The sequence below is a fragment of the Echiichthys vipera genome (genome assembly GCF_963691815.1).
Source record: "Echiichthys vipera genome assembly, chromosome: 2".
Classification (NCBI taxonomy): domain Eukaryota; kingdom Metazoa; phylum Chordata; class Actinopteri; order Perciformes; family Trachinidae; genus Echiichthys; species Echiichthys vipera.
The window spans coordinates 26,394,293-26,422,190 of record NC_139827.1 but is presented as its reverse complement, the minus strand read 5'-3'; the positions used below and the strand labels follow the sequence as shown (position 1 = coordinate 26,422,190).

General features: G+C 40.8%; 1 protein-coding gene across 2 annotated transcripts in view; it reads right to left on the bottom strand.

Moving 5' to 3' along the window:
• Positions 1-1,131: 1,131 nt before the first annotated feature.
• Positions 1,132-27,898, bottom strand: part of grk4 (G protein-coupled receptor kinase 4) — a 50,073-nt gene continuing 23,306 nt past the window's right edge. The window contains exons 5-16 of one of the 2 annotated variants that reach the window (XM_083938497.1): positions 27,877-27,898; positions 21,799-21,891; positions 21,134-21,197; positions 20,199-20,339; positions 13,903-14,093; positions 11,606-11,643; positions 11,045-11,134; positions 10,314-10,522; positions 7,797-7,934; positions 6,911-7,048; positions 5,908-6,085; positions 1,132-4,375 (exon numbers count right to left, since the gene is read on the bottom strand). The exon at positions 27,877-27,898 is cut by the window's right edge and continues 79 nt beyond it. In XM_083938497.1, the coding sequence (XP_083794623.1) occupies positions 5,909-6,085; positions 6,911-7,048; positions 7,797-7,934; positions 10,314-10,522; positions 11,045-11,134; positions 11,606-11,643; positions 13,903-14,093; positions 20,199-20,339; positions 21,134-21,197; positions 21,799-21,891; positions 27,877-27,898 (1,301 nt within the window). In that variant the 3' untranslated portion in view covers positions 1,132-4,375; position 5,908. The remainder of the gene's footprint in view (positions 4,376-5,907; positions 6,086-6,910; positions 7,049-7,796; positions 7,935-10,313; positions 10,523-11,044; positions 11,135-11,605; positions 11,644-13,902; positions 14,094-20,198; positions 20,340-21,133; positions 21,198-21,798; positions 21,892-27,876) is intronic. The other variant, XM_083938496.1, reaches the window with a different exon arrangement.

Below are 27,898 nucleotides of genomic sequence, written 5' to 3'. Positions count from 1 at the left end.
TGCAGAGATGGTTGTCCTTCTGCAAAGTTCTCCATTCTCCACGGAGGAACGCTGGAGCTCTGACAGAGTGACCATCGGGTTCTTGGTCACTTCTCTGACCAACGACCTTCTCCCCCGGTTGCTCCATTTATGAATGATGGAGGCCTCTGTGCTCATTGGGACATTCAAAGCAGCAGATCTTTTTCTGTATCCTTCCCCAGATTTGTACCTCGAGACAATTCCTTTGACTTCATGCTTGGTGTTTGCGCTCTGACATGCAGTCAACTGTTGGACCTTATATAGACAGGTGTGTGCCTTTCCAAATCATGTCCAATCAACTGGATTTACCACAGGTGGACTCCACTTAAGCTGTAGAAACATCTCAAGGATGATCAGTGGAAACAGGATGCACCTGAGCTCAATTTTGAGCTTCTTGGTAAAGGCTGTGAATACTTACGTAAATGTGATTTCTTTGTTTTTTAATTTTAATACATTTTCAAAACTCTCAAGAAAACTTTTTTCACGTGGTCATAATGTGGCATTATGTGTAGAATTTTGAGGACAGAGATTAATTTAATACAATTTGGAATAAGGCTGTAACTGAAATGCTGTCAATACTTTCCAGATGCACTGTAGGTCTTAGCAGCATGCAGGGATGGAGGGGGCACAGGCGACATGCCCCCTCAGTATTTATTGCATGTGCATTTGCCCCCCCTAATAAAAACATGAAAGTAGCAACAATGCCTCGAGTAAAGTAGGGGGCAGTTGCAACTTAAAGCGAGAATAATTACTCAAAGGCCAAATTCTAGTCTTTCAACTACAGCAGGAATTAAGTCAGAATATTATGAGCAAAAAGATTGCAATATTTCGAGAACAAAGTCTTAATGGGTTGCTTTGAGTCATACTACTATATTTTTATATTATAAATTGTCACCTGTTTTCCTTTATACAAATAAAAACATCTCCACCATAACTTGATGCATTCAAATACCCCCCATGTTGACATGAAATCTCCGCCTTTGGCAGTGTGGCACTACTTTCTTTTTCTATTTTGTCACAGATTTTCTTCCCTCTATGTACATTTACTCACGACAAACAAATGGATATATGACAAAAATAAGTCAAGACAAGTATTTTTATACAAATGGCAGTGTATTATTTCATAATTACAAATGTCAGATATGGTACAACAACCAGTGATACAACTTGTACAAGAATTAACAATGACTGCAGTGGTTGAACGACATGACTGTACAGATACAAAAAAAGAAGAAAAATCAAGAAGTCCCAGGCCCCATTTGAATCCCAATAATGCATTCGTCATTCCTTGGAAATATCACTTCTGACAGGAAAGTGTGAAACCCTGGAGAGTCTCCAGGTATTTACCGGTGGTTATCCCAAAACTAGACTCAAGTGACATCAAGGAACTGGGGATCCCTCACTTCTAAATGTTGTTGGTGAGCACAATCCCAGTTTTTAGGGGGAGACTCACCATCACCGCCTTCGGAGGAAGGCCGGAGAGAAGGAATGCACGTCATGCATTCAAACGGGGCCAACTCAGCTGGTTACCTTGCCATTTATAAAGTTGTCCTCAGTTACCAGTGAGATATGTTGGCACTAGAAGGTCATCATTTACATATACAAGGAACCTGAAGTATTACAAACCGATACATGCTTGAGTAATAAAACATATGTATTTTATTTTTTTTAAAACAGGCATTACAATGCACTTAGTGCGGACATTCAAAACTGTTGAGCTGTTTAAAGTTCCTTTATGTGAAGGAATTTCTCTCAGAATGGACGGAATGATAAAGAGGTTGAAAAAAGGCGGGGTGTCAGAAGAACTTAACTTAGTAATTGGCACATATAATAAAGGCTGTCAGTCTTTCTTCAGTAAATTTTTCCGATAACAAGACAAGTTTGATTTACTTAATGTTGCTTTTGGTATCATTGGCAAAAAGGTTAAAGACACTTCCTATAGTCATGGTCAAAACACACCATAGTGCAATGAAATTAAACAGAATCTCTTTACTGCTATATGGATGGTATAAGAGTAAAGTTCAATGACAGAGGCATGGGTGGCAAACAGTTTAGTTTCCCTCTGAGAGTGAGTGAATGTGTGTTAGAGCTTAGTTACATGTTAGAAATACATCATTTACAAGGTTTTTGAGGCTAAAGAGCTAAAAGGCTAAAATCTACATAGGCAAGAGAAATCAGCTTCAAAATGTGCCTGAGAGCAACAAAAATAAAATAAAAAAGACACTCAGAAACTCAAGTGACGACAAGCCAGAAACAGATGCATTCGATTCCTGATCATTGAAAATGGAATGTGCAACAGGGGAAACACTTTTCTAGAACAAGCCAACCCTCCAAATGACTTAATGTGATGGGGAATTATATGCGTACCATTTTAAATGCTAGCGGCCTTGAATGGTTCAACTGAGTGACGTTCAAGTCCCTACATGATTTCTAACTGTTGTATTGTTGTACTTCAATGCATGAGGTTGAACAGAAGCTGCATTTGCATACAATGTAACATACACACACACACATACAAGGCTAACATGTCCAGAATGGGTATTCACAGCATTAAAAACATGAGTAAACAGCGACTCACTCAAAAGCAAAATTTGAACACAAAAATGGCTTCAAACGCCTCCGAAATGCCAATGAGAACACACAATTAGACAATGCTGGGACATGGACAGAAAACTGGTTTGTTCAGTATTGGTTAACTTAGAAGGAAACACTTCTACAAAAGTGCACAGCAACTGTGGTTCTGCAAGTGTTCCTGTACACAGATGATAGTCACTCTGCAGGCAGGATAATAATAAACATTATTCCCCTGTTCCTCCCCATCTACACACACAAAAGCAACTGTCTCAAGTCATTCCCACGACAGAACAGCATACAGGATTTCAATGGAATAGTCAAAGGTGGGTGCTATCACAATTAAGAAATGTTATTTTAATCTAGTACAAACACCGCTAAAGCCGGCAGGCATCGTTCTATCTAAGATCAACAGGCACAGAGGCTAAAGCGAGCTGGATCTTGACCAGCGCAGAGACTAATAACTGCTGACAGCTGAATCAATGGAAGTTAGTTTAATGCAACAGCAATTTGTTATCTAAATGAGGCCCTTGTTGGCTGTGGGTCAGATCTCTTTTACAGTGCTATCATCCATTTCTATGTTCCAACTCAACCTGTCCTAGACCTTCTGGTGAAAAAAATGGATTTCTGCTGAGCACATGAAACAGGTTAATAATAACTGGAAAGGTCATGAAAAACAAAACAAAGGAAAGTCAAGTTGCAGGACATAAGCAGAAAAGGGTAGGAATTACAATGAATAACCAACAATTGAGTGAATAATGTAACAGACTTTTACTTTACAGCTGTGCTCCCGAAAGAAACACATCTAAAATGAATGACTGGAGCCTTTTGCAGCTCACGAGAGATTTTGGGAGAGGTCCAGGAATTATATCTATCAGGCCTTGAGTTACCGAAAAAAAAGCCTCCATAATATTTCCTCCAAAAATACTAATTGTTGACTAAAAGATTGTCAGAAATAAATCCATGCCATCTCTGCTAGAATTGAGTTGGTACAGGCACCTAGATGACGGTTCACTATACATGCCATCCAGTCCAGTGCAACCTGCCTGACTGGGCTGTGGGAAGGATGTGGACCACACCAGTTTAAATCAAAGGGGCAAGTGGAGAACTGGGAAACATATGGGAATTCTGAAGCAGCATAGCATCGACACAGCAATGTCAGACTGGATTTACCCCCCCTTATCATCTGGATCTATGCACTTCTTTCAAAACTGTCTGAGCCTTGTGGGGTTCAGGGGCTAAAGGGTTGGTTTGGGAAATGGATGGATCTGATGTGCTAACAGTTGGCCAAATCAATGACAAACATACAGCACATAAAAACAAAAAAGGCCTTATGCTACATTGAAAAAACAAAACAAAAAAACCTACTGATACTGTGCTTCTTAAAAAAACTCCCCATTACACATTATTCATACTCATTCCAAAGAAAATAAAAAGGAAATAAAAACGTAATGTATGCATTCAAGTGGTACTTTTATGGCTTTTTGTACAATACAACCTTTAGTGAAAATATACATCTAGACATAAATTCAAGTACAAATGTACAAAATCTTTAAACTCATACTTTTTTCTTTAATTATAATACACTTTTAATACAGCTCATAAATACAGGTCAACATTCACTGAGTTCCTAAGATTTGCGCTCGGTTGGAGTTTGTGGTGAAGTTCAGCGGCGAGGGGGGAGGAGGAGGAGGAGGAGGAGGAGGAGGAGGCAGGTGGAGGGAGTGGTTTAAAGTCGCGAGGGCTCTTCGATCTCATCATCACTGTAACCGCTCTTAAAACAGACCTGGGAAGAACCAGAAGTGGGGATATATCAATAACATTAACCATTTTCATTGCTGCACCATCTCACGTGTGCAAGGTGAGGTCTCATTCTGCTGAAACGCCGACCTTGACTGAACCACGTCACAAGAAGTGTTTCTGTCGCGCCCGAGCTGGTGTCTGGCACTCAAACACACTATAAGCAGTTTAAAAGACAACATGCAGAGACGTGCAGCTGAAGCAAGGCCGTACGTTTGGTAGAAAATAACTCATTTTGATGATTTTTGTGCTTCTCATAATAATGGTAGTATAACAAAACTAGAAAATACATTTAAATGTGTTTTTTAAACTCATCCCTAGATAAAATTTGACTGCACAATGTTGTTTTTGCCTCTTTACTAAAAAAAGAACTGCCTTCTCTTTGATTATTACCCCACCTCTACTTTCTCAGTTTGTACATCCTCAATTCCTTTCCTCCTTTCCTCACATCTTAGTCCCTACCGCTTAAGATGTGAGCAGAGGAGGTGCAGAAGTTTTTATTATTCGATTGAACAATAAACAATTTCATCGAACAACTAAAATATTACTCCTTCCACTGACTCCACCCATTCAAATTAAGTAGAAATAATCTGGGGGCGTGGCCTCAATACCCCTGCAGTAAACCGTGTGCAATGTGATTTAGGAATAGGATAGATATTCTCAAGTGGACTTGCATGAACTCTGGTTGGTTTAGTCATGATTATGCTAAAAATATATTTTTCCTAACCATATTTTAACATTTTTGTAAATTCCAGATTTATTCCCAGAAATTTCTGTTGATTCCTATCAACTCCTGTTAATTCCCATAGAAAGTATTTTTGCAACCCGAAGCCGGAGAGGCCAAATGCAGTGCAGAAATGTGCACAAAGCACTTGCTGCTGCCTTATAACTTATAGTTGTGAGCACAAGGCGATAAAGGAAGGATGAGCGTATTGACATTTTTATCAACTCCTCACTTATCTAACCTGTATTTTCCCAGTAAGAGATCACTGTTCAAACGGATTTTAAATGAGAAAACCAAAATGAAACTATAAAAGGAGGATTTTGAAAAGTGTGGAAAAAACCTGTCTGGGAGCAAGGGTATACAGAACAAAAGTAAAGTAATAGGACAGGTGAAAGTTAGTATAAGTAACCCGTTAGCCGAGTAGCACCTGAAACCAATAAAAGACGTTAGGATAGTTTTTACCTCCGGCAAGCATCTTGTGATCTATGTCACTGTATCTTAAAAGCAAATACATGATACATAGTCTTCCCACAACCACAAACCAGCCTCTCTTGCTGTGCCACTTGGAGTCAAAGTGGCACAGCAAGAGATACAGAAAATAATACGCAAAGGGAAAGAAAGGGAAAAAGAGAGGCCTTCTTCTAACCAACTTACACTAGAAATGACAAAACAACAAAACTGTAAGATAAAAATGGAACATTAAAATTTCACAGAGGTTCAGGGGTAACGTTTTCACACGTTGAGTTTGGACAACGCCTGGGGGGGAAAAAAGGAAAGAAGGAAAAGAAGAGTACCTTAGCCCCCACCCCCTCGAACAGTTGCCGGAGCACTAGCACTTGCCTCTCTTCTGAACAGGCGGTAGAAGAAACCTCTCTTTGGTGGAGGATTAGGCCGGTTCACGTCCAGATCTGAGCACAGCGTCCCGTCAGTCTCGTAGACATTTATTTCTTTGAAGCACTCCATCTCAATCATCTACAAAGAACAGGAGGTAAGATAACTTTCACTTCATAAGAAATGTAGTTCTAAAAAAGCTTTGTGTGTCAGCATAGCATTTATTTATAAACACAACCCTCTCTACAGGTACCTGTTTAAAGGTCCCATTATTTTGCTCATATTCAGGTTCATACTTTTATTTTGGGTTTCTACTAGAACATGTTTACATGATTTAATGTTTAGAAAAACACATTTTTTTCATACAGTCTGTCTGAAGATACCTGTATTCACCCTTGGTCTGTTCTGATTGGTTAGAGCTTCCAGGTCTTCAATATCTGCGCTCTATGCGGCCCTACGCCGCTATTGCAGTCAGGGAACGACTGTAGCAGCACTTTCTACGTGTATATATAATATAGTTGTGACATCACAACTGTACAGAAGTCCCAACGGCTCATTAAGAGACAGTTTCTAAATACAGGTTGTGCACATTTCTCTGTGGATTGAGTGTTTTGATACTTTTACAGTATTTGTATAGCACCTCGACCTCCTTTATAATGAAAAACATGGAAATCTCACTTTTTACTATATGAGACCTTTAAGTGTCCATCTGGAATAGGCATTTAGGATTTAAATGAACACCTCCTCACTGTGTCTCATACATATTCAGCAACGAGACTCATTCTCAGGCAATAGCCCATTCACATTTAAAAGCATTTACATTGATTTTTCCTTCCACATTACTCTTAAAGGAAGGTATTCTTCCTTGATACAGGTATTTCTATGTCACCGGTTTTGTACTGCGTTATATCTGTCTGCTGTGGGACTGAGCGATGACATCATCTCATTGGCTCGAGCCTGCAGTACCTCATTCTGCCACGGGATGGAGACGCTGCCAGTAACAAACTTATGGTAGAAGTCGTCGTCTGTGGGGTCAAGGTTCACGCCTTTGACAGTGGAGAACTGCTCGATGTCCAGGACGTCTTTACAGTACACGGCCCGGGGCTGAGTGAGAGAGAATGACAGAGAGAAAAGAGACAACTGTGAAATGTGTATTTGTTATGGATGATGGGGGGATACCCTGATGGTTATTTGAATAAAATGGAGGTTTTCACATGCCTGAGGACTCTTTGCTGCTCTGTTTTCCTCAGCGAGGCCCTACTGACATGAATAACCCAGAATAGAAACCCAGATAGCACTATCTACTTTCAACTATTGATTTAACCTCTCAGGTCTGTCACGCTCCTTCACTCGGGTTATTTATATAAACTGAAAACGTGATGTTTTTTTTCTATGAACAGCTTTGTTATAATAGGCAGGAATGTGCGGTGCAGCACACAATAAAATTTTAGTGTTTTGGGTTGAACTGTATTCATCCAGGGAAGGTTAAGATCTGTATTTCACTCCATAGTTACACATATTTACACCTGCTTGTTTCCTAAAATGACCACAACCGTAATGTGCACAGGCTCCACTTGAGGCATTAATGATTATCATAAAACATAGAGAAACGTTGCTTTAAATGCTATAGACAAAAGCATGTTTTCTATTTTGTCAGCCAGTTTGGGATTTCAAATGACACCAGAGTCACAGGCCTGCTTCTCAGCGCCCCCACTAACTACCATGATAACTAGCTTATACTGGAAGTGTTTGTTTACTTGTGACAATGGTATTTCCTGGCTACAAGCTGTGAATCGAGCCTGTATGCACTGTGCGCACTGTGAGTATGAGAGTATGTGTGTGCTGCTCTTACATCGGGGCTGAAGGGAGGGTCCAGCATGTTGGCCTCGAGCCGTTTGAAGTTGATGTTTCTGAAGATGGGGTGCTGCTTGACCTCTATGGCCCCTCGTCCCTGACAACCCAGTCGCTCCTTGGGGTCCTTAGCCAGGAGCTGATGCACAGCAGGAGGAAGGGGAAAAAACAGGAGATGTTTAAAAAAAACAACTCTCTAAAGATGTCCCTGTTTAGCCCAAATGTCTTTGGAAGATAAAAGCTTAATGTATTTAAAAATTCTCACAAAAAACATCAACCAAACCTCTATAAAAGCGTGGTTCTTAATTATAAATCACAAAAACGGGACGGGGAAAACTCCTGACAGTTTGACTAATCCTTCCAGTGCATACATACGGTAGTAGTTTGCATGCAATACTCTTGCCTGTATGTATCTGACCCACTGCAATCTAATCAAGACCAATACTAATCCATGCACTCAGGGGTTAATGCAGCACCATTATGGATAGAATCAGAGAGCGTCTCTATGAGAGCTTCTGGATAATATTACCACCTACAGTACAGCAGCCTTATGAAGTGGATGAGTGCTGTTTAGTGGTTTGGCTACTGGTGGACACTCACTGGTCTTGTTGTCACCCAAAAGCTGGTGGTTTTCACAATCAGCGGATCAATAGCTTCTTCCTTTTTAATCACATCCCCCACTCTCTCTCTCTAGTTCCGCTATTGTTTCTCTTGTCTTTGCGCAACTCTTGCCCAATTTACACCAGGGTTCAAAGCAGACTCTCACTTTCTGCTCTGACAACTTGGATCACTCGTCTTTTCTGAGCTGTGGTTGGTAATAGCCATTTCTCTGGCATGGCAGAGTCCCTCCCCACTTCCCACATTCTCTCCCTCATCCCTATTATCTTTCTCCCATTTAATCGCTGAAACATTTCTTCTTTCTCTTCCTCTCCCTGGGGAGTCTTTGATTCTGCTGAACCTCGGGTCAGAATGTTCCATCACGTCACACAAATAAACGTCCAATCCCCTCCGGCTCAGAGGCAAAGCATCTCAGTGGCTCCCTCTTGCAGATTGGTGAGATTATGGAAGACAGGAGGTGAAACTCAGATGGGAAGATTTCAAGCTAAGTTATTGGAAACAACATCAGGTGAAATGAATATGATGAAAAGGGTTATTCGTAGTCACTAAATGATGAGTCAACTCTGCAGTTACCCTCAACTCTACAGAGCAATTTAGCCTTTTTCAGCTCAGTTTTACGGCCTGCAAATGTCCTGTTTGGATCCAGTCTCACCACTCTCTGCAGCACTGTTGTCAGCCCTGATAAACCCATTGTGTATGGTACCTGTCCAGCACCAAACAACAGACACAGTTAGCAACTACCTGGTGAACATAGAAGAGCATTTAGCAGCCAGATATTTCCCTCAGGGGTTGGTGGAAACCAAAACATAAATAAGAATAAATGCTATAGTTGCTCCGTATAAGTTTGATGTGTAAATATGCAACTGTTTGCCAAAAAGTCTGCAAACTTTAAAGGGTGGTAATTTGTCAGTGTTGTGTTTACAGATTGTTCCACTGTCTCTGACTGGCCAAAGAAATCACAGGTTGAAACTACATTTGTTTAGAAATAAGGTTCTGACCCACAAAGAGAACAATATAAAAAATGCATAGTATGTTGAGATTAACTCCCCACAATCCTGAACAGGACAAGAGGATATACTAAAACATGGATCACCATGATATACAATAGTATTATCTAATCTTGAAAAGGAACTAGAGCATAAAGTTCTTCAATGATATAAAATACGTTTAGATTGTAAAACATGTCTTATTGCGGGGCGGCCGGTGGCTGAGCGGTTAGAGCAGTCGCAGCGGCCGCGGGTTCGACTCACACCTACATCCCTTTGCTGCATGTCTCATCCTCTCTCTCTCACCCCATTTCCTATCTGTCCTATGTAATAAAGGCTTGAAAAACGGCAAAACAAATCTTTAAAGCATGCCTTATGGTAAGAAATCTGCATCCTACATTAAGTAAAAGAAATGTTTTCAGAAAATGTTGAACAATTCTAAACAAACCAAAAGCTACTAAATTGGCAAAATCAAATGTAGTTCATGGAACATGCTTCTCCGAAACCGGAAAGATATCATATTCTTTGCAATTAAATACTGTCAGCCACACAGGGTTGTCTCTAATAGCTCGCTATGCAACTTCTGCTTTCCCGTGTCGCAGTGTCTAATAAGTGAGTGGCACAACATAAAAGGTGCTCACCTATTGAGGCCATGTCTACTTATGATATTAATGAAGGCAGTTATATCAGTAATATGATCTGTAATGTAATGTGTAATGTAATTTATCAAGACATGAACTTGAGGTTTAATGCCAATACAGAAATGAAATAATCACCAAGCAGTTTGACAATGTTTTTTCTGCATACTCTTAATTCCACCTTACCCTCAGTCACACCCATCCATGTCCTAATTAGCCTCTATCCTCAAAGAAATGTGTTGTTCTGCTTTGCTCCCTCCATCTTCTCACTCTCACCTGTCTGCAGATGTCCTTCGCCTCCTCTGCGAACTTATCAGAGTACTCCTCCTGGTCCTCGCGCACTCGTCTGTCCACTTCTTCTCGCTTCACACGCTCCTTGCGCTTGCGAAAAGGCGACTGGCCCTGTATCATCTCAAAGATCAGGCAGCCCAGCCCCCACCAGTCCGGGCTGAAGTTGTAGCTCTCGTTCTGGATCACCTCGGGAGCTGAGGGAGGGAAGAGGAGGCAGGGATGAGGGGCATAGAAAAGAGAGAGTTCAAGTGGCAAATAGAAAAGCTGACAGAGTGGTTTTTTAACCTGAGACAATTGATGAAGTTCATAATAAGTTTGTCACAAGTATCCTCACGTATCACCATGTGTTTAAACCATATGATCTCTGTTAAATATACAATCAAGATTATCAAAAGCTCCAAAGCTATAAAAAAACAGATCTACTAACAGATATTAAATCACATTATTACAGATGTGTTGGAATGTGTTCAGTGACCTTTTTCTGTACCAGCACAGGTCGATAACAAAAAAGGACAAAAGGTATTCATTTTTTTTACGATAGTATTGTATTGAAGTTTAAAGTTCTGGTATTGTGACAAGCTCACTTCAAAAGGAGAGGCATAAAGCTGGGAATTGTACAGAGAAGGTAAAGGAATGGTTGGTTTTAGTACAGAAGGATGAAAGGCCTGACTAAAGGCAGTGGCATAAGAGGGTATCAGCGTTACCCAAATTCTTACCCATGTATCCAACAGTGCCTACTCTCCCTCGTATCGTCTCTCCTTCAGGGATTTGAACAGCAAGGCCCAGGTCTGAAATTCGGATGTGTCCTGAAAAAGAACCAGATTAATAACTGTAACTGAGATCATGCAGAAATTAATAAAATGTGCAGTAGATACATTTAATTTCCTTCAGGTTTATGAAAATCGATAATAACGACTGCATAAATAAGAGGTTGAAGCCATGGTGCCCTGACATTTCACACTCAAAGGCCCATTTATGATAGATGTGTGAAAAAAGAGAATAGGAAAAGTGTGGGTGTAAGAGAGACATGAAGGAGATTCCTCTATTTCAAGATAAGACCATGCTACAGAGAATGGATGATAGGGGAGTATGACTCAGAGGAAGAGGAGAGAGTGTGATGTGAAGAACTTGAAGAGATGACTTTTAAGCCTCTGATAGACGGGGAGACATTCTGCTGCTGTGCTTGCACATTATAAAAGTTACAAACTGCTTAAGTGCCTTGTAGCGTGTGAGGTATGGGTGACATCTAAGGAAGAACAAAAAAAATCGGAACATACCACGATCATCCAGAAGGATATTTTCAGGTTTCAGATCCCTGCGGGGGGAAAAGGGAACGCATTAGGGAGTCATTCTGTTGATATAGTGCTTGTATAAAAATAGAACTTACATTTGAGGATATAACAATAAAATCCAGCCTAAATATTTGTATCCTTTATTAACTTGTCACTTTGTTGACATTTTATTGTCTTTTATTGCCCATGAGCTTTTAGAATCTTTCATGTGGATTAATAGATGACTTATCTGCACACATTGCCGTATTTGTTATCGTGCGTTATATTGTACTGACTGAGCTATATTCCTGTTTTCAACAGTGTCACAACAGAACTTGACTGAGGATTTAGGCTCCTAAAGTCGTCATCTTCTAATAAACCTCTTCTTCCAATACATCTCAGAAATCATTTATATTTTTATATATAAATATATATTTTTCTGAGACTTTTTTTAATTAACTTGACACATTGTTTTTTGAAAACTGGGACACTCCAAACCAATGCCAAGCTCACCCACAATGCCAACTGTGAAGTTTATGGTAACACATGCAGAGATCAAGGAACACTCTGTGTTTACATGACTATGTGAGCCATGTGTATGTGGGTGCATGTGTCCACTAAGAACATCAGTGTTTATATTAGCATTACTCTGAGGCTCCGTTGAGTGTGACAGGTGCATGAGACATCAGTGAAATCAGTATACCATTAATCCAGTGACACTTCATCATCCAGGACTTTCTGTTTCCAGCCTTACACGACTGCAAAAACAATCTTATGGAATGTATCTCTTCCTAACACCAGCACTGGGACAAATAGGCAGAACGTTTGTTTTAGACCTCTTGCATTGGCGAAGTTCAGCAATTGTCTTTAGGTTAAAGGGGTATTCCACCGATTTACTACTGAACTTATCTAAAAGGAATGGACGAAATCGGAAGATCGAAAGATATCCTGATGGTCAGGGTTCAAAATCTCAGATCCAACGGGGTAGCACCTTTCATTAGGCTCACTGCCTGATAAAAACTAACGAATGAGGCCTACAGTCTAGTCTAGCTACCTGTGACAACACCCACCTGTCACTCACATTAGGGTACTTTACAAACATCAAGGCTGTGACACCCTTTTAGGGAACAGAAAACATACGATCCTACAGATATAAATGCAATTTGTTGTGTTTTTGGATCATCATTTTGACAAGTTTGTATACAGTTATTTCTTGTTAATCTAATGTTTATGCTTTAGACATGTCTAATTATTATTTTGTGACCTTGCCTTAACCTGAGCATTTGCGATACCTTATTAAATGAAGGTTGATCACCATCATGTCCCCTTATTTTCCCCCATCCAAGTAGATCAATAACCCAACACAGTGGCCAGATATTGCTTATCTGGACATCTAAACATACTGCATATGAATGAATCCCCATCGTTAGGCTAAGTGTTGTCTGTGAATAACTGTTTGATCTAGGCTGAGATTTAGTGTGAAACTACACTGATGCTGTACGACTGTACTGCAGCAGCCTCCCACTCAAGCTAACTTAGCTAATGTTATCCATCAATAGTAGGTGTTACCCGCATCATTTAGCCATTTACCACACTGAATATTCACATATCTCATGTGCCTCAAAACTGTAAAAGCCTCAGTCAACCCACTAGACAACAGTTTTTCATCATTTACCTTTTTCTCTCTATATGCGAGAGCATGTTTGTTTCCCCCAAAAGGGAGCCGTCGTGATGCCGGTGTCTAACAGTAACCACTGAGACAGGCCATATCATTTTAACAGGAGGGAAACACTACACTACTAAGTAGAAGTTTGGAGATATGTTCTGCTTCCTCTGTTTACACTGTTGCCACCTATTAGAGAAATGGGATTGTTTTCCCCCAGAAAGGGTCGTGGCGGTGAGAGACTCAAGCCTAATTCGGGATAACTCCAATGATATCATCTGGGTTAATTTCTCAAAGCCCCCTTCAGAGCCACAGAACACATCACACAACTGTTTTTACTTGTGCTTTGGGAGACAAGCTAACTGAACTTCCTGTGTGAAATCAGTGGAGTGACCCTTTAACAGCCAGGACATTTAGCCAGTTGTAGGCACATTATCTTTTACAACAAGCTTACATAATATTGTTGTAGGGCTATAAACCTCACAACATTGGTCCTCAGAGGCAAAGATCATAAAAATAGCCCTGAAAAATGTCCTATGTTTACTGCGGTCTTGATGATAATGATTATAAAGTATTTGACTCGATTCCCTATCTACACATCCCCCAAAAATGTTTCTGTCCAAGATGAGTCTGTCCTAACCTGTAGACTATCCTCTCACGGTGTAGGTCCTCAAGGCCACAGCAGATCTCAGCAGCGTAGAAGATGGCCCTCTGCTCGTCGAAGCCCGAGTTGCCCATGTTGTAGATGTGGAACTTTAAGTCACCGCCATTCATTATGGTCAACACCAGGCACAGCGCATCCTTGGTCTCATAGGCATATGCTAGACTAACCTGGAGAGGAAGGAAAATTTGGGGAAGTGGCAATGAGGGAGGCGAGGGACCAGTCAAGGAGCCGGTGTAGAAGAAGGCAAGAAGAGAGAAAGAGGGGGAGGAGGAGGAAGAGGGAAGAGCAGTGGTAAGAGACAGGGTGGCTAGAGAAACATGATTGTTTTATTTAATGCCACAAATAATCATCCACTATTCCAGATGGAATGTCAGGAATGTATACAAAGAGAAAAAAAGAGATATATCACAGATATGGAAAACCAGAAGCTTCTCATCCACTTCTTACAGCTTTGCCTCATGTTCTTTCCCTCTAATCCCACCATCTATCTCTCTTCTCTCCATTCCCACCAGCCTCCCCTTCCATCCCCTCGTCCTTCCTCTCCCCCCTGTGGGTCAGTGACACGCAGGGCATAGTGTGTATGCGTGTACTGTTGTGTACAAGCAGGATGTTGCTGCCATCGGGAGAAATCCCATCTGCTCTGGACTATGCAGTCAGAGACAGACCACATGAGGGGATGGGGAAAATTCTCATGGGTTAAATGAACAACACATACACACAAAGAAAAAGTGTACCTAAACAAACACACAATAGCTAAACTTGTGCAAAACTACAAGCCAAAGCAAACAGTGTTATGCACATTTCCAAAAACCATGTGTACTCATGAGCAATGCCCAAATCTATTCAACTTGGCATCACAAAACAATAGCTCTCACGCTGGGCTTGGTGTCACCACTTTCTTTAAAATGTATAAAATACTGGAAAAAGATTTCCAGATAGCCTCCCAATAATGAAAGAAGCTCCAAGTGTTTCAATTGTGCCAAGCACATTTCCACTAATGCCTGACAACTATCATAAGACAATAAAATCCCATAAATAAACAATACCTGGCAACTGGCTTACTGTTAATGACATAGCATCATAACATCCACTTTAGTTTAAGTTTAATTTTCTCTGGTAATGGACAGGACAGGTAGTCTATTATCTATTATCCCATACCTTTAAAAATAAAACTCTATTTTAGAAAATGTGTATTAAAAAGGGATAGTGTGGCTGAATGAGGTACTTATCCAGAGTCAGTGTATTACCTACATTAGATGGCGGTTGATATGCCCAAACAATGTACTCTTGTGTATCTAAGCACATGCATTCTTGGCACATAACCACAGTAGGGCCTCCTTGCCACTAGCGGGCCCAGACAGAGGGTTAAAAACATACTTAATTTTATAACAATAATGTGAGCAACATTTTTGAAATATTTTAAAATATAAAAATCGCATCTAAAACTTTTAAATGTTACTAATTCATTTTAGTCTTTAAACATCCACAGGCACCAATGTCTGGGACAGTGAAGAGGAAGAAGGACAGAGAGGGGCTTTACACACGTTTCTCTTGGGCTCACATGGGAGAGGATTGCTTTAACAACGTGACCTGATGACGTCCGTCCATCGGCAAAAATGACCATGAAAGGATCGCTCTCCGAGCTTGACAAAACCCACAAAAACACAGATATTTAAAGTCTAATCAGAGAATATTTGCATGTGCGTTGGTTCAACAGAACAACTGAACACTGTTGTCAAGTCAAATACACTGAAATACCAATACCAAAAGGTGCCTAGATGTGATGCGCAAATCTGGCAGCTCAACTGACGAAAAGGACAAATTTCTGTGGTATGATGCAGTGGACAGTATGATCGGGTGGATCGCTAGTGTGCTCGGGAGCCAAAGGGAACAACAGGTAATGTGAGAGCTGGCCTGCAGGGATATGGCCAGGGACAATCATTCTCGGGAACAGAACAGAGGCAACAGTTTCTAATGTGAAAGCACCGTTAAGCCCTAACGTTACAGTGGGGCGCAATTTTTTCACCACTTAAGTGCAATAATTTAATCTTACTGCTCATTTCTGTCATAAACAGTCATACATATTTTGTCTTATACATTTAATTTATCTGATTTAACTTTCTGTGAATTTTATTCGACCTGTATTCTTACATCTACCTCTTATATATTTGACTAAGAGATTATTGCTTACTGTTTATTGTTTTTTTTATACTTTCTGTATTTATTTAGCTAAGAGTTTATTGCTTATTTTATACTGTATTTTTTTATACCTCCCTCATGTTTTTGTAAGCTGCTGGAAACTCAATTTCCTTACGGGAGTCATCCCAAAGGATCAATAAAGAGAAGTCTAAGTCTTAGTATGCTGCTCTTTCTCTCTCTGACATGTTCATCATGACATCTGTTTGTCTATAGATCTCAATCAGCACTACGGACAGTGCCGCTGTACCTACACACATACCAGTGGCAGCCCCAACAAACAGTGCAGTCCATGATTCTAAGCCGTGGTCACATGTATCTCTGCTAATATCAGTCTGCAGTGTAATCTGTCCATTTAAAATCCGCTCTGTGAGGTTAATGGAGTCTGGTGGCTTTGACGAGAACATAGATAAACTTAAACAGGGCTGTCTGAAAGTAAGGTAAAAGGGTGAGAATATTCTAAATATAGCATGGGTATTTAGGTGGCTAAAATATGTTTAGCCCCCGTCGACAGCAGTACATTTCTTACGCATCTGTCCTCCTGCCTTCTTCTCCAAACTGGGGTTGTGCCGACCACTGTCTACTGTAGGTAATACACTGACTATGGATGGATGGATAAGTGCTCATACAACCCCACACCACCAAAAAAAAAAAAGTCAACAAAGTCAGAACTTTCTCTTTATGACAACATTAAACGAGAAGTCTGACTTATTTTGTAGGGGGAAAAGTGTAACAGTTTTTATCGTAAAGGCAAAAATGCCAAAACAATTGAAAGACAGCCAGCCAAATCAGTATCAAAGCGAGGTAGCTCTACCTCAGTCTGACCTGCTGGAGACTTCAGAACAGGGTCGCACTGACCTGTGTCTCACAGACATAAACACCCACAGTGAATATGTAAATGGGTTATTGGTTAAAACATACAGTAAGCTAGCAGTACGTACTGATGCACTAATCAAAAAAAGGTAAAGAAGAATAGCGCGCAAGAGAGAGAGAGAGAGATAGAGAGAGAGAGAGAGAGAGAGAAAAATAGAGAGAGAGAGAGAGAGAGAGAGAGAGAGAGAGAGAGAGAGAGAGAGAGAGAGAGAGAGAGAGAGAGAGAGAGAGAGAGAGAGAGAGAGAGAGAGAGAGAGAGAGAGAGAGAGAGAGAGAGAGAGAGAAATGAGGGGTTTGAGAGAGCACTTGACTCTTCTCCTTGCTACTGCTGTTTGGTCAGTGTTGCTAGGCAACAGAGCTGCTCTCGTAGGTAGAGAGGCACATGAAGAGTCATCAGTTCTGCCTGCAGCAGAGAGAACGAACACACACACAGAATCATGTGCCAATCCCAGGTGACAAGAGCTGCTAGTCTGAGGTTCTGTAACAAGCCCACTCCAGCCTCTGTGAGTGTGAGTGTGTGTGTGTGTGTGTGCATGCCAATACACAGCTTCTGCCATGAGTCACTCAAAACAAGGACGTGCAACATGGCTCACACTGCATCAGAAACCGACTAATCCACACCGTAGTACAACTCAAACACAACCATTAGCTTCAAATGGAGAACATGGAGAGGCTTTGAGGCTCTGCTCCCTTACACTCCAGCTTACTGTACTAGAGATCAATATCTCAGTTCTGTACAATTAAATAGCCGAACACTGTGTTCTATAGTGTGTGCACTTATACAGTAAGTAGGCTACACATTGCACAGAGCCACGGATCAGAAATGAACATGACTCTCCCTCTAGCCGCTCCTCACTGTTTTCCCAGAATGTTAAATGAACACTTGCTGTAATTTTCTTGTCTTTGGAACAATCATTTTTTTAGAGAAACACAACACTGAGCCAAAGCTAAGTTTTCTTTTCCTGCCGGAGCACCTGAGAGGTTTTTGTGCGTACAGTTGGACCAAATGGAAAGAGAAGCACATATTACTAGTTTTCCAGCTGCCTTTGACTGCCGATGTCAACATACGTAGTAAAGCAGGATTCAAATTCAGGCATTTCAATTTTTATATACAAGGAAGGTTGATGGAGTCAAAAAAACAGAGGCAGATTCACCATGTTAACTCCATCATATGCACACAGTGAAAGGACTGAGGATTGTTCCTATTTTAGAATTTGTGAACTGATAAATGTCTGCTCTTCCTTCTCACAGCTACTAAAGTCAATCATCCTTATACACACGTCTTGAACTGTTCCTATAATGTATCATCTTACATGTTAATGGACTGACAACTGTACATTTCTGCCCTTCAGTACTTTGGGACAGTATGGAAGAAATGAGAAGCTATGTGACTATAAAGCATTCAGGCTTGGCATTACAGCACCCGCCAAAAACCTTTGCTTACTCCTAACTATGGCTCAAATTATATAAATCCTCCATTGGAACAACAGCCAAGATCTATGCCACCATTAAGAGCATGGTGGTACAGTGACGCACAAAGGACACTGTACTACTTACATGCCGTTGTTCATATGAAATGTCAATTGTGGCACAGAATTACTCAGAATTCAACGCAGTTTGTTTGTAAGACACAAAACAATGAATTCAAGGAATGAGACAGTGTCTTTAGAAAAGGTTGACGCTGCCTTGACTGTTTCTGCGTTCTGTAGCAAATGCACCATATACGGTATATAACCAGTGGTGCTAAGGGTCTTTGTAAGCGTTGTTTAGTTTGGTTGGATGACCACTATTGTTTGTATCGTTTTATATGTTTGGACCATAGCTTTGATGAAGTTCTTCTGAAATTGTTTTTAATGCAAACAATTGATTTGGCCTTAAATGAACTCAAGTCGGAAGGGCTTTTATGTACTGGAATCTAGATGAACTGTGACTCAGTTTTGAGGATCAATGCAAAGATTGATGAAGCAGTTATCCTTATGTCCTTGGTGTAGTTTTTCAGCTCACTATTTGTAGACGAATATCCATCATTAGATTCAGGCTATTAGTTTAAAGTGAGACAGTTAAAACCCAGTGACCAAAGCAGATGAAGAGACGTGTGTTATTTTTACACACAATCTATGACACGCAAAAGTCAAAAAGTAGGTAGGTAGTAGTATTTTCTAGACTGTAATCACCAAACAACAACACATGTACACTGCGCAGGCGTCAACACACAGAGGTGTATTTTCATTAATAATCACTAAAAAGTAACGAGATGTAACCCTTACCCTGTCTTTTAACCTAACCATAACCCTAACCATTCATAGGTAATGTTCGCTGGCTCCTAACTTAAATGTTGTCACTCGCATAGTATGACAAATGCGTTCGGTGACTTGTTTGGTGGATATGGTGAAGCATCTACCCAAAAAGTACACAAAAATTATCAATCTGTATATTTGAGTTTTAAATACCCCTGCATCAAGGACATTTTGAAGCTTAAACAAATCACATGGCAACAAAACAGATTTCATTCAATTTTCAGAATATATTCACAGATGATTAAACGCTGACAATATGCTCCAAATGAAAACAAATTTGGCATGTTTGCACAGACAAAAATAGCAGGTTTGTTACCAAAATTAACTTGCATTTAGTTTTAACTGTGCATGAAAGCTGGTTAGCTGAATGGTCAATCATTTGTGAACATCCTTACTAACTGCCCTGACGTATGTAGTCACCTGCAACTGGGAATTTCATGCATGTGACTTATTTTTTCCCCTTTTGTGCGTTTATCCCATCATGTTTCTTTCCACTGTGTCTCACAAGTCATTAAACAAACAGAACTGGAGGCACAGCAACTGTCTTTTACAGCTGATTGGCAGCTTTTGCAAACACGCCATTGAATTTCATTTGCAGGATCTTGAAGCCATAAACACACACACACACACACACACACACACACACACACACACACACACACACACACACACACACACACACACACACACACACACACACACACACACACACACACACACACACACACACACACACACACACACACACACACACACACACACACACACACACACACACACACACACACACACACACACACACACACACACACACACACACACACACACACACACACACACACACACACACACACACACACACACACACACCTGTTGATAGGTTGAATAAGAAAAGGTAGTACTTACTACAAAACTACTGTTAACTTTTTCTAAAATGCGTTTTTCGTTTAGTGCCATTGCTTCACCTTTTCTTTTCTTCACTCGTTTCTTTTCCAGCTTTTTACAGGCGTACATCTTACCGGTGGCACGTACTTGGCAGGCACAAACCTGGAAAACAAGCAGCGAGGAAACACGATCACACACACATACACATAAAAAAAAACAACTTTAAAAGTATAACTAATGGAAGTTAATATGTCACAGCACAGATTTCTCCACCCAACATCACATGAGTAGAGACATAAACAGCGCTGTATTAACTATCTTTTAAAAGCCACTTGTTGCAATTTAAATCATTAACATCTCAATCCCAAACATGCTGTGTAAGGAGATTATGTTGGCTCAGTATCATCACAAAAAACTTTAAAGGTCCCATATTCTGCTCATTTTCAGATTCATACTTGTATTGTGTTTCTACTAGAACATGTTTAATGCTTTAATGTTCAAAAACCCATTATTTTTCTCAAACTGTCTGCCTGAATATCCCTGTATTCACCCTCTGTCTGAAACGCTTAGCTTTAGCGCCTGTCTCTTTAAGCCCCACTAAAAAAAGCCCAGTGTTCTCTGATTGGTCATCATTTCCAGGTTTTCCACATCTGCACTCTCTGAGTCACTGCACAATCAATGCAGCCAGGGAATGACTGTCTATATAGTAGAGTTTTGACATCGCAACCGTACAGACATTCTGACGGCTGGTTTAAAGACACAGTTTCTGAGTACAGGCTGTGTGCATTTCTCTGTGGATTGAGTGTTTTGATACGTTTGCAGTTTTTAATTAGCACCTTGATCTCTCTATAATAAAAAAAAAGACATGGAAATCTCACTTTTTACTATAGGGAACTTTGATACACACAGTAAACCAAGTTATTTAAACTTCATTTCTTGATTACAGCGACACTCACCTCGCCAAAACCACCTTTTCCTAGTACTCTGTAATGTCTGAAGGTGTTTTTGGTTACTGGTTGTCTGCAGGGACGTAAAGAAGAGAAAAGAGAGAAATGATAAAGAGAGAGAGACAAAAAGAGACATAAAATAACTTATGGGTTATGTCATTCTCTCAGACCATGTGATGCCGCAGACAGAGTAATGGTCCAATATATTATTAATCCACCCTGATGACTGCTGTTTCCACCCTGCTACAGTTACCCAGCCATTATGCAAAGCATCATCAATTATTTATTACCACTCACACTGAAACACCACCTTTGTGTTTTAGTGCAAACATCTTTCCTGTGACTAGTCTCTCTCTATACTGTAATATGTATTTCTGTTTGTTTTGAGCATTTGTTCTGCCATTTATTAAGACAAGGTTATCAGTATCCTGTATAAAGAACTTCATTATCTGTGTTTCTTCCCCCTAGAGCTTAAGATCCAAAATAAAAGTTTTAACATGTGCTGGAAGTCTAAAGAAGGCTATTTGCTGCCCTTAGTAATCAAAGAAGAGAAATGAATGATGCAACTCCTAAACAGAGAATATCGAATGTGTATAAGATCACAGGTGTCATTTTTATGCAAGAAAAGGGACTGGTCTGCTTCACCAAGCGTGTAATCTGCAGTGACTACCCACCTCTCCAACCATTTCCACTGGAGAAAGCGAGAGAAGTACATGGACTCATGGAAGGAGGAAAATGGAGCTCCACTCAGATAATCACGAACTATTCTGTAGAGAGGGAGGGAGAAAGAAGGTTGGTGATCATTTAATAAAAACCTAAAAAAGATGTAACAATGGGCATGTCACCAGAAAGAAAAAAAACAAGCACATGTAAACATTTCTTGCCAAATTCTCCAGACAGACGAACAGACATCTGGTCTGCGTTCCCCAGAGAATGGCCTAACATTTACAATGACTACACACACACACATCCTCTTTATCTGACTACCCCCTGAATCATGTATGTGTCCATGTTTGTGTGTATCTGCGTGCTTGTGTGTGTATTCAGCATCGCCGGCTGTGTTGCAGTTCAAAGCCGTTCTCAGCGGAAAGACTAAAAAAACTCAGTACACCACAGTGAAAAGTGAAAAATACCTCTGAACAGAGACATTCCACTCGACTCAACCAGGAAACAGGGGATTTGGGGGAAACCGGTTTTCACTGAGCAGGAGGTTGAGCGGAACATCTAATCTCACTTTAGTCTGTCTAAATCTGTGCTACTATGTCATATATTCAGACGTAATCACCCTCCAGAAAAACCCAAGTTATGTCCTGCTACAGGTCGGAGGATTTAAGCAACGGACACCCATGAAGACACAAAAAGTTCTTTGAGAAAAGAGGGGGTCATAAAAGGTCACAGCCTGATAGTCTCCTGACCGTACGTCAACCGTCACCCCACTGAGAGTTGTAAGAACATGACTCTTTGACATGACCCTGCCCGCCTCCTTTTTCACAGCTTTGACTGCAGATGTTGTTTGACTTAAACACCTTGTCCTCTCTAACACTGTCGTACCAAATAGACATGAACTGAACCGTATGGAAGAGGTTTACAGTTACTTCAAGGGTTATGACGAGATATAATACAGGTCAGCAAAAATGGTGTGGTTACTATGGCGCCTTATAAATCTATCGTCCTTGCCGTCGGTGTTGTCGACAGATAACATATCCAATATTACGACAGCAGTCTGGTGTTTGCCCCTTTCTCTTTGGTCAACACATATGAGTCAGCAGGTTTTCATCCTCGATCTCAAGGTAAGACTGAATTTAATCAGCAAACCTTTAATGCCTTTACTTTATTTTAATTAAGGCAAATGGTCATTTGAGCTTTGATATTAGATGTGCTTTCTGTTATTTAAATGATTGCATAAGATGCTCCCACAAGCTTCCATCGAACTTAACCATGTGTCAATTTAGGCATTTTTCATGCCAAAAGCCCAGAATTATTTTGGAGTTTTGTTCCGCTCAATCTTGATAGCACATATTCACTAGTTATGGAACAAAGGCTACATCCACACTACTACGTTTTGATTCAAAAAATGTTTTTCAAGACAAAATGATTTCCGTCTACACCAGAGTTTTAGCTCTGCAGCAGAAATAATATCCACTCATATTTAAGTTCCCTGAAAATGCATATCACATGACCATTCACGTACACTTGGCATGCATATGCCGGTGTAAATAGGAAGCAGATTGTGTAATGTTACTCCATGGTTGAAAATCATGAATGTATAAGATAGAAATACAGAAAATACTGTTTCACGGAGGAAGAACAGCAATGACGAAAAGTAGGACGAGATTTATTTGCATGGACTGATGAAGCAGTGTAATGGTTACTGAAAGTAAGAAGAAGAAGCGTAATCATAACAAAATATAAATATATGTGTTTTTCAACAGAACCATATTGTGTGGATGTAGCCAAATATTACATTAGGCCTAGAAAAACAAGAAGCCAATACAAGCTACCGATGCAGAGTTTCATATATCCATATATGCTTTCCAAGTCATTATCAGTAGCATCATACCTGACAAACAATGAGGTTCTTCCCACTCTAACAGCCAACATTATGAAGCTTAAGTTTAGGATTTCAGGAGTCCATGTGTCTGCTTAATGTAGCAGCAGAGAGAATGAGTTGAAGACCAGAGGCGAGTACTTGGACCACTTAATGACCTTAAGACAGGCATGTTTTACATACTAACTACCAAAAAAAAACATATCCTTGGATATAAGTCATTATGGGTGAAAATGTTATATAATGTTAAGAGATAGGAATTGAGAACTGACCCAACTGTTCGGCACATCCGTTACTGCCCGTGAATAAATTCTAAAGAACATTGATATCCAGCCAAACAATTATTGGATCATTAACAATCTCTTCAGATCCTTCAAAGATTAACTATAGTACACCAGCAGTACTTTCTCTCATGCTGACCAGTGTGCTAAAAAAACTCTACCAGCTTTCAACACGTGCCTGAAAACCAAAGGTACAACACATATCCGTCCTCAACCACCCAAATGTTGAAGGGATGCTCATAGTTGGCAGGGAGATTTTCCTCAACCATATTTTAGAATTACTTCATCACTAAGGAGGATGAGGAAAGCTGCCTGTGGTTACCAACAGCGCTGGGTGGCTGTTCTTGGCGAAATGCTCGTGAGTAGAGAGTTTCCACAAGGGGAGCACCCTCTGTTGTATAAAAGGAAACTGAATTATTATGTCATCATCAGTTACATGAGATGACCGTCCATCGATCCAGACTAGATGTCGAATCTTCGCAGGAGACAAAGAGTGTATACAAGACTTAATAGGTTTTCCTCTACCGTTGCTGGGCTAACAAGGGTTTCTGTTAAAAGCATGTACATCAAAGTGTAATTAAAACTCATTCAAATTGGTTGCAAAGTGCTGGTCTGTCCTCTGAATCGATAAAATAACATGAAAAAAATAATTTCCTTTGTATCACATTCTGTTTGTCTAAATTCTAAATCAATAAGCTGTATGACTAAAGTTTCTCAGCTCAGGCTCTCATCAATGTTCACTTATCATGTCAACTGGACTCACTCTTACAAGACCAAACCAGTCCTGGACACTTAAAGAAAGGGGCTCCAGAAAGGCCGGAGCCTAGCAGTGCCTGGCTTGGAGTCCAGTCTCAGACAGACACCACTGGGAGTAGAAATAAACACAGCTACAATATGGCTTTTGTTACTAGAAGGGAGCGGGAGAGGAAAAGAAAAGGGGAGAAAAATCAGCACACAGGCCAGTGATACGCAAAACACCAAGATACACATGTGTGCTGAAGGGCCACGCTTTACTCCTGGTATGACATAACCGTATGTTCCACTGCAGCAGAAGAAAATCCATGAGCAAGCTAATAGGTTTCTGCTAGGGGGTGTGTGCCTCTGCCAAAAGTCACATTTCCACACGCCGCACCACGCTTTCCTACAGGCTTTCCCTCTAAGCCCCGGGTCAATATTACATGTCAGAATAATAAAATTAAAGAAAATAAAAATTCCACAACGGAGTACAAATAATGATAGTGGAAGCAGTGATGACTGAACCTGAACAGGATTCCCATTCAAAAACATCTGACTTGCTGCTTCCAACACAAACATGCGTCTGTGTTGTTCTGTGTTTGTACACTCTGATGCCGTTTTGCCCCGCTCTCTTACGCTTTCTTTCCATTTCTCCTCACTTTTACCAATTTCGCCTATTTGCTCTCCTTTCATTACTCTCCGTGGGCCTTCCTAACTTGGCCCCTCGTGCTGTGCTTTCTGCTTGCCCGTCACTTCCTCGCTCGCTCCGTTTCAATCCAGTCAAGACGTTAGAATGAAGTGGATGTGTGGAACTTCAGTGTTGTAAAACCGTGGCCTCTCTTTCTTACACCATTTCTCTGCCCTCCACGGTGCCCTTTTAACTACTCAGAGATGTTCAAATAGAGATGTACACAGAGGGGAAGGAAACAAAGCCAACAGACAATGACCTGAGATGCCAAAGAGAGAAGGCAGCCCTGTTGGGTTCATCTCAAATGAACTGATGTTACACACACACACACACACACACACACACACACACACACACACACACACACACACACACACACACACACACACACACACACACACACACACACACACACACACACACACACACACACACACACACACACACACACACACACACACACACACACACACACACACACACACACACACACACACACACACACACACACACACACACACACACACACACACACACACACACACACACACACACACACACACACACACACACACACACACACACACACACACACACACACACACACACACACACACACACACACACACACACACACACACACACACACACACACACACACACACACACACACACACACCAACCATTTGGTCACCCTCTGAAAACTTAATCAGCACACACTGATGTCACACCAACATGACTGAATTCCATAAAACTATTGGGCTCAATTACTTGGATAAATCAATGCCTGGGAAAAAAAAATGATGAGAAACAAAAGTCCACTGTCCTTCACGGTCAGCATTTCATATAACTCACATGGGCTTTCATAAATCCAAGAGCCCTCTACATGTGTTTTGCCAGAACAGGAGAGCTGGATGAGATGAGTGTTTTCCCAACCATGGTTCCCACTTCTCCTAAATCCTTCTTGCAGATTCCGGTATTCCCCAGGGAAGCTCAAGTGAATCAGAGTCTGGTCGCAGCATTTCCAACCCAAGTCTGTCTGTTTGTGTGACTAAAAGTTTTTTTTTCCAGCCAGGACTGAGGAAACATGGGTCTATTTCTTGAAGCCTAAAGATTGAGGGGTGGATTGTTCTGAAATGTACTGTACGTCTCATGTATTGAAAATATACTTCTATATGTTTTTGTAACTTGTCCGTGACAAACAAATTCGACCAAAAACTAGAGATTATCTTGTCATGGGATCACATTATCCACAACGCCAAATCGGCAAGGGGGGTAAAGCCGGGAAAATGGCCCCTACCTGACTTTCTAAATCCCTACTTCTGTAAAATTGTGCAACTGTATGCTCTGATGCAACGCTATCGTGGTGACAAAATCCGTCCACAAGGTTAAAACAATACCAGTGTTGCTGTCGAGACTGGTAAAAAAAATGTGTCATGATTGTTTACACAATGGAGCTTATATGGCAGAGTATATTGTCTATGAAAAGCAATGTTTTCTGGGTACAGTTGGACAATAAACTAAATGTATTGTGTTACCAGCATTACGACTCTCTTACTAACCTCAATTTGCTCGAGTCACAATTCTACATAAACTGTCTAAATTCCCTTTATTTAAACTGAAAAAAGTTACAACAAGCAATGATATCTAACCAGAACTTCAGCCAACAAATCAGTACAAAGCACAGTTCAGACTTTAACTGCTCATACTGTAATTAATCAGTACAAAACATATCAAAGGCGAGCCCAATCAAGAAAGGAAATGTGGAAAGTAAAATCATAATGCATGGACGTATACAGCAATTATTACATTTATCGTTTCCAATATAAATGTGACAACTTATGCACAATATACATATCCCATAAGATCATTCAGCTGATGTCCTGGGCAAACTTAACTTTGTTGAGGTGTGTGAATATGTGTGAGTCTGTGCAATGAGAAGTACATTCGGGGTAATAATCCCCAGTCTGTTTGCTTCTCCTGGCTCTCAGAGCAGGAAGCAGAAACACCTGCAAGTGTGTGTGTGTGTGTGTGTGTGTGTGTGTGTGTGTGTGTGTGTGTGTGTGTGTGTGTGTGTGTGTGTGTGTGTGTGTGTGTGTGTGTGTGTGTGTGTGTGTGTGTGTGTGTGTGTGTGTGTGTGTGTGTGTGTGTGTGTGTGTGTGTGTGTGTGTGTGTGTGTGTGTGTGTGTGTACAGGGAACACTGAGGTGGCTGTTGTTTTCATGCCAGCCATCCGGATGCTCTCTCTGCCCACTGCTCTTTTTCACTCGCCTCCACTGTGCGTGTGTTTGCAAGTCTGTGTGTGTAATAGTACTGCACAACCAGGTGCCAGCTGCCTCATCACCACTAGTGACAGGGTGCTCCAGTCCACACAGTCTACAAACACACACACACGCTTTCTGAAGGAACAGGACTCCATTGGCGCCGCTGCACTTTGATGGTCAGACTCAATCATTAAGAAAAACAAAAACACAAAATCTATATGCAAGATAGAGACTTACTTGGTGCAGTCATTGAAGAGCT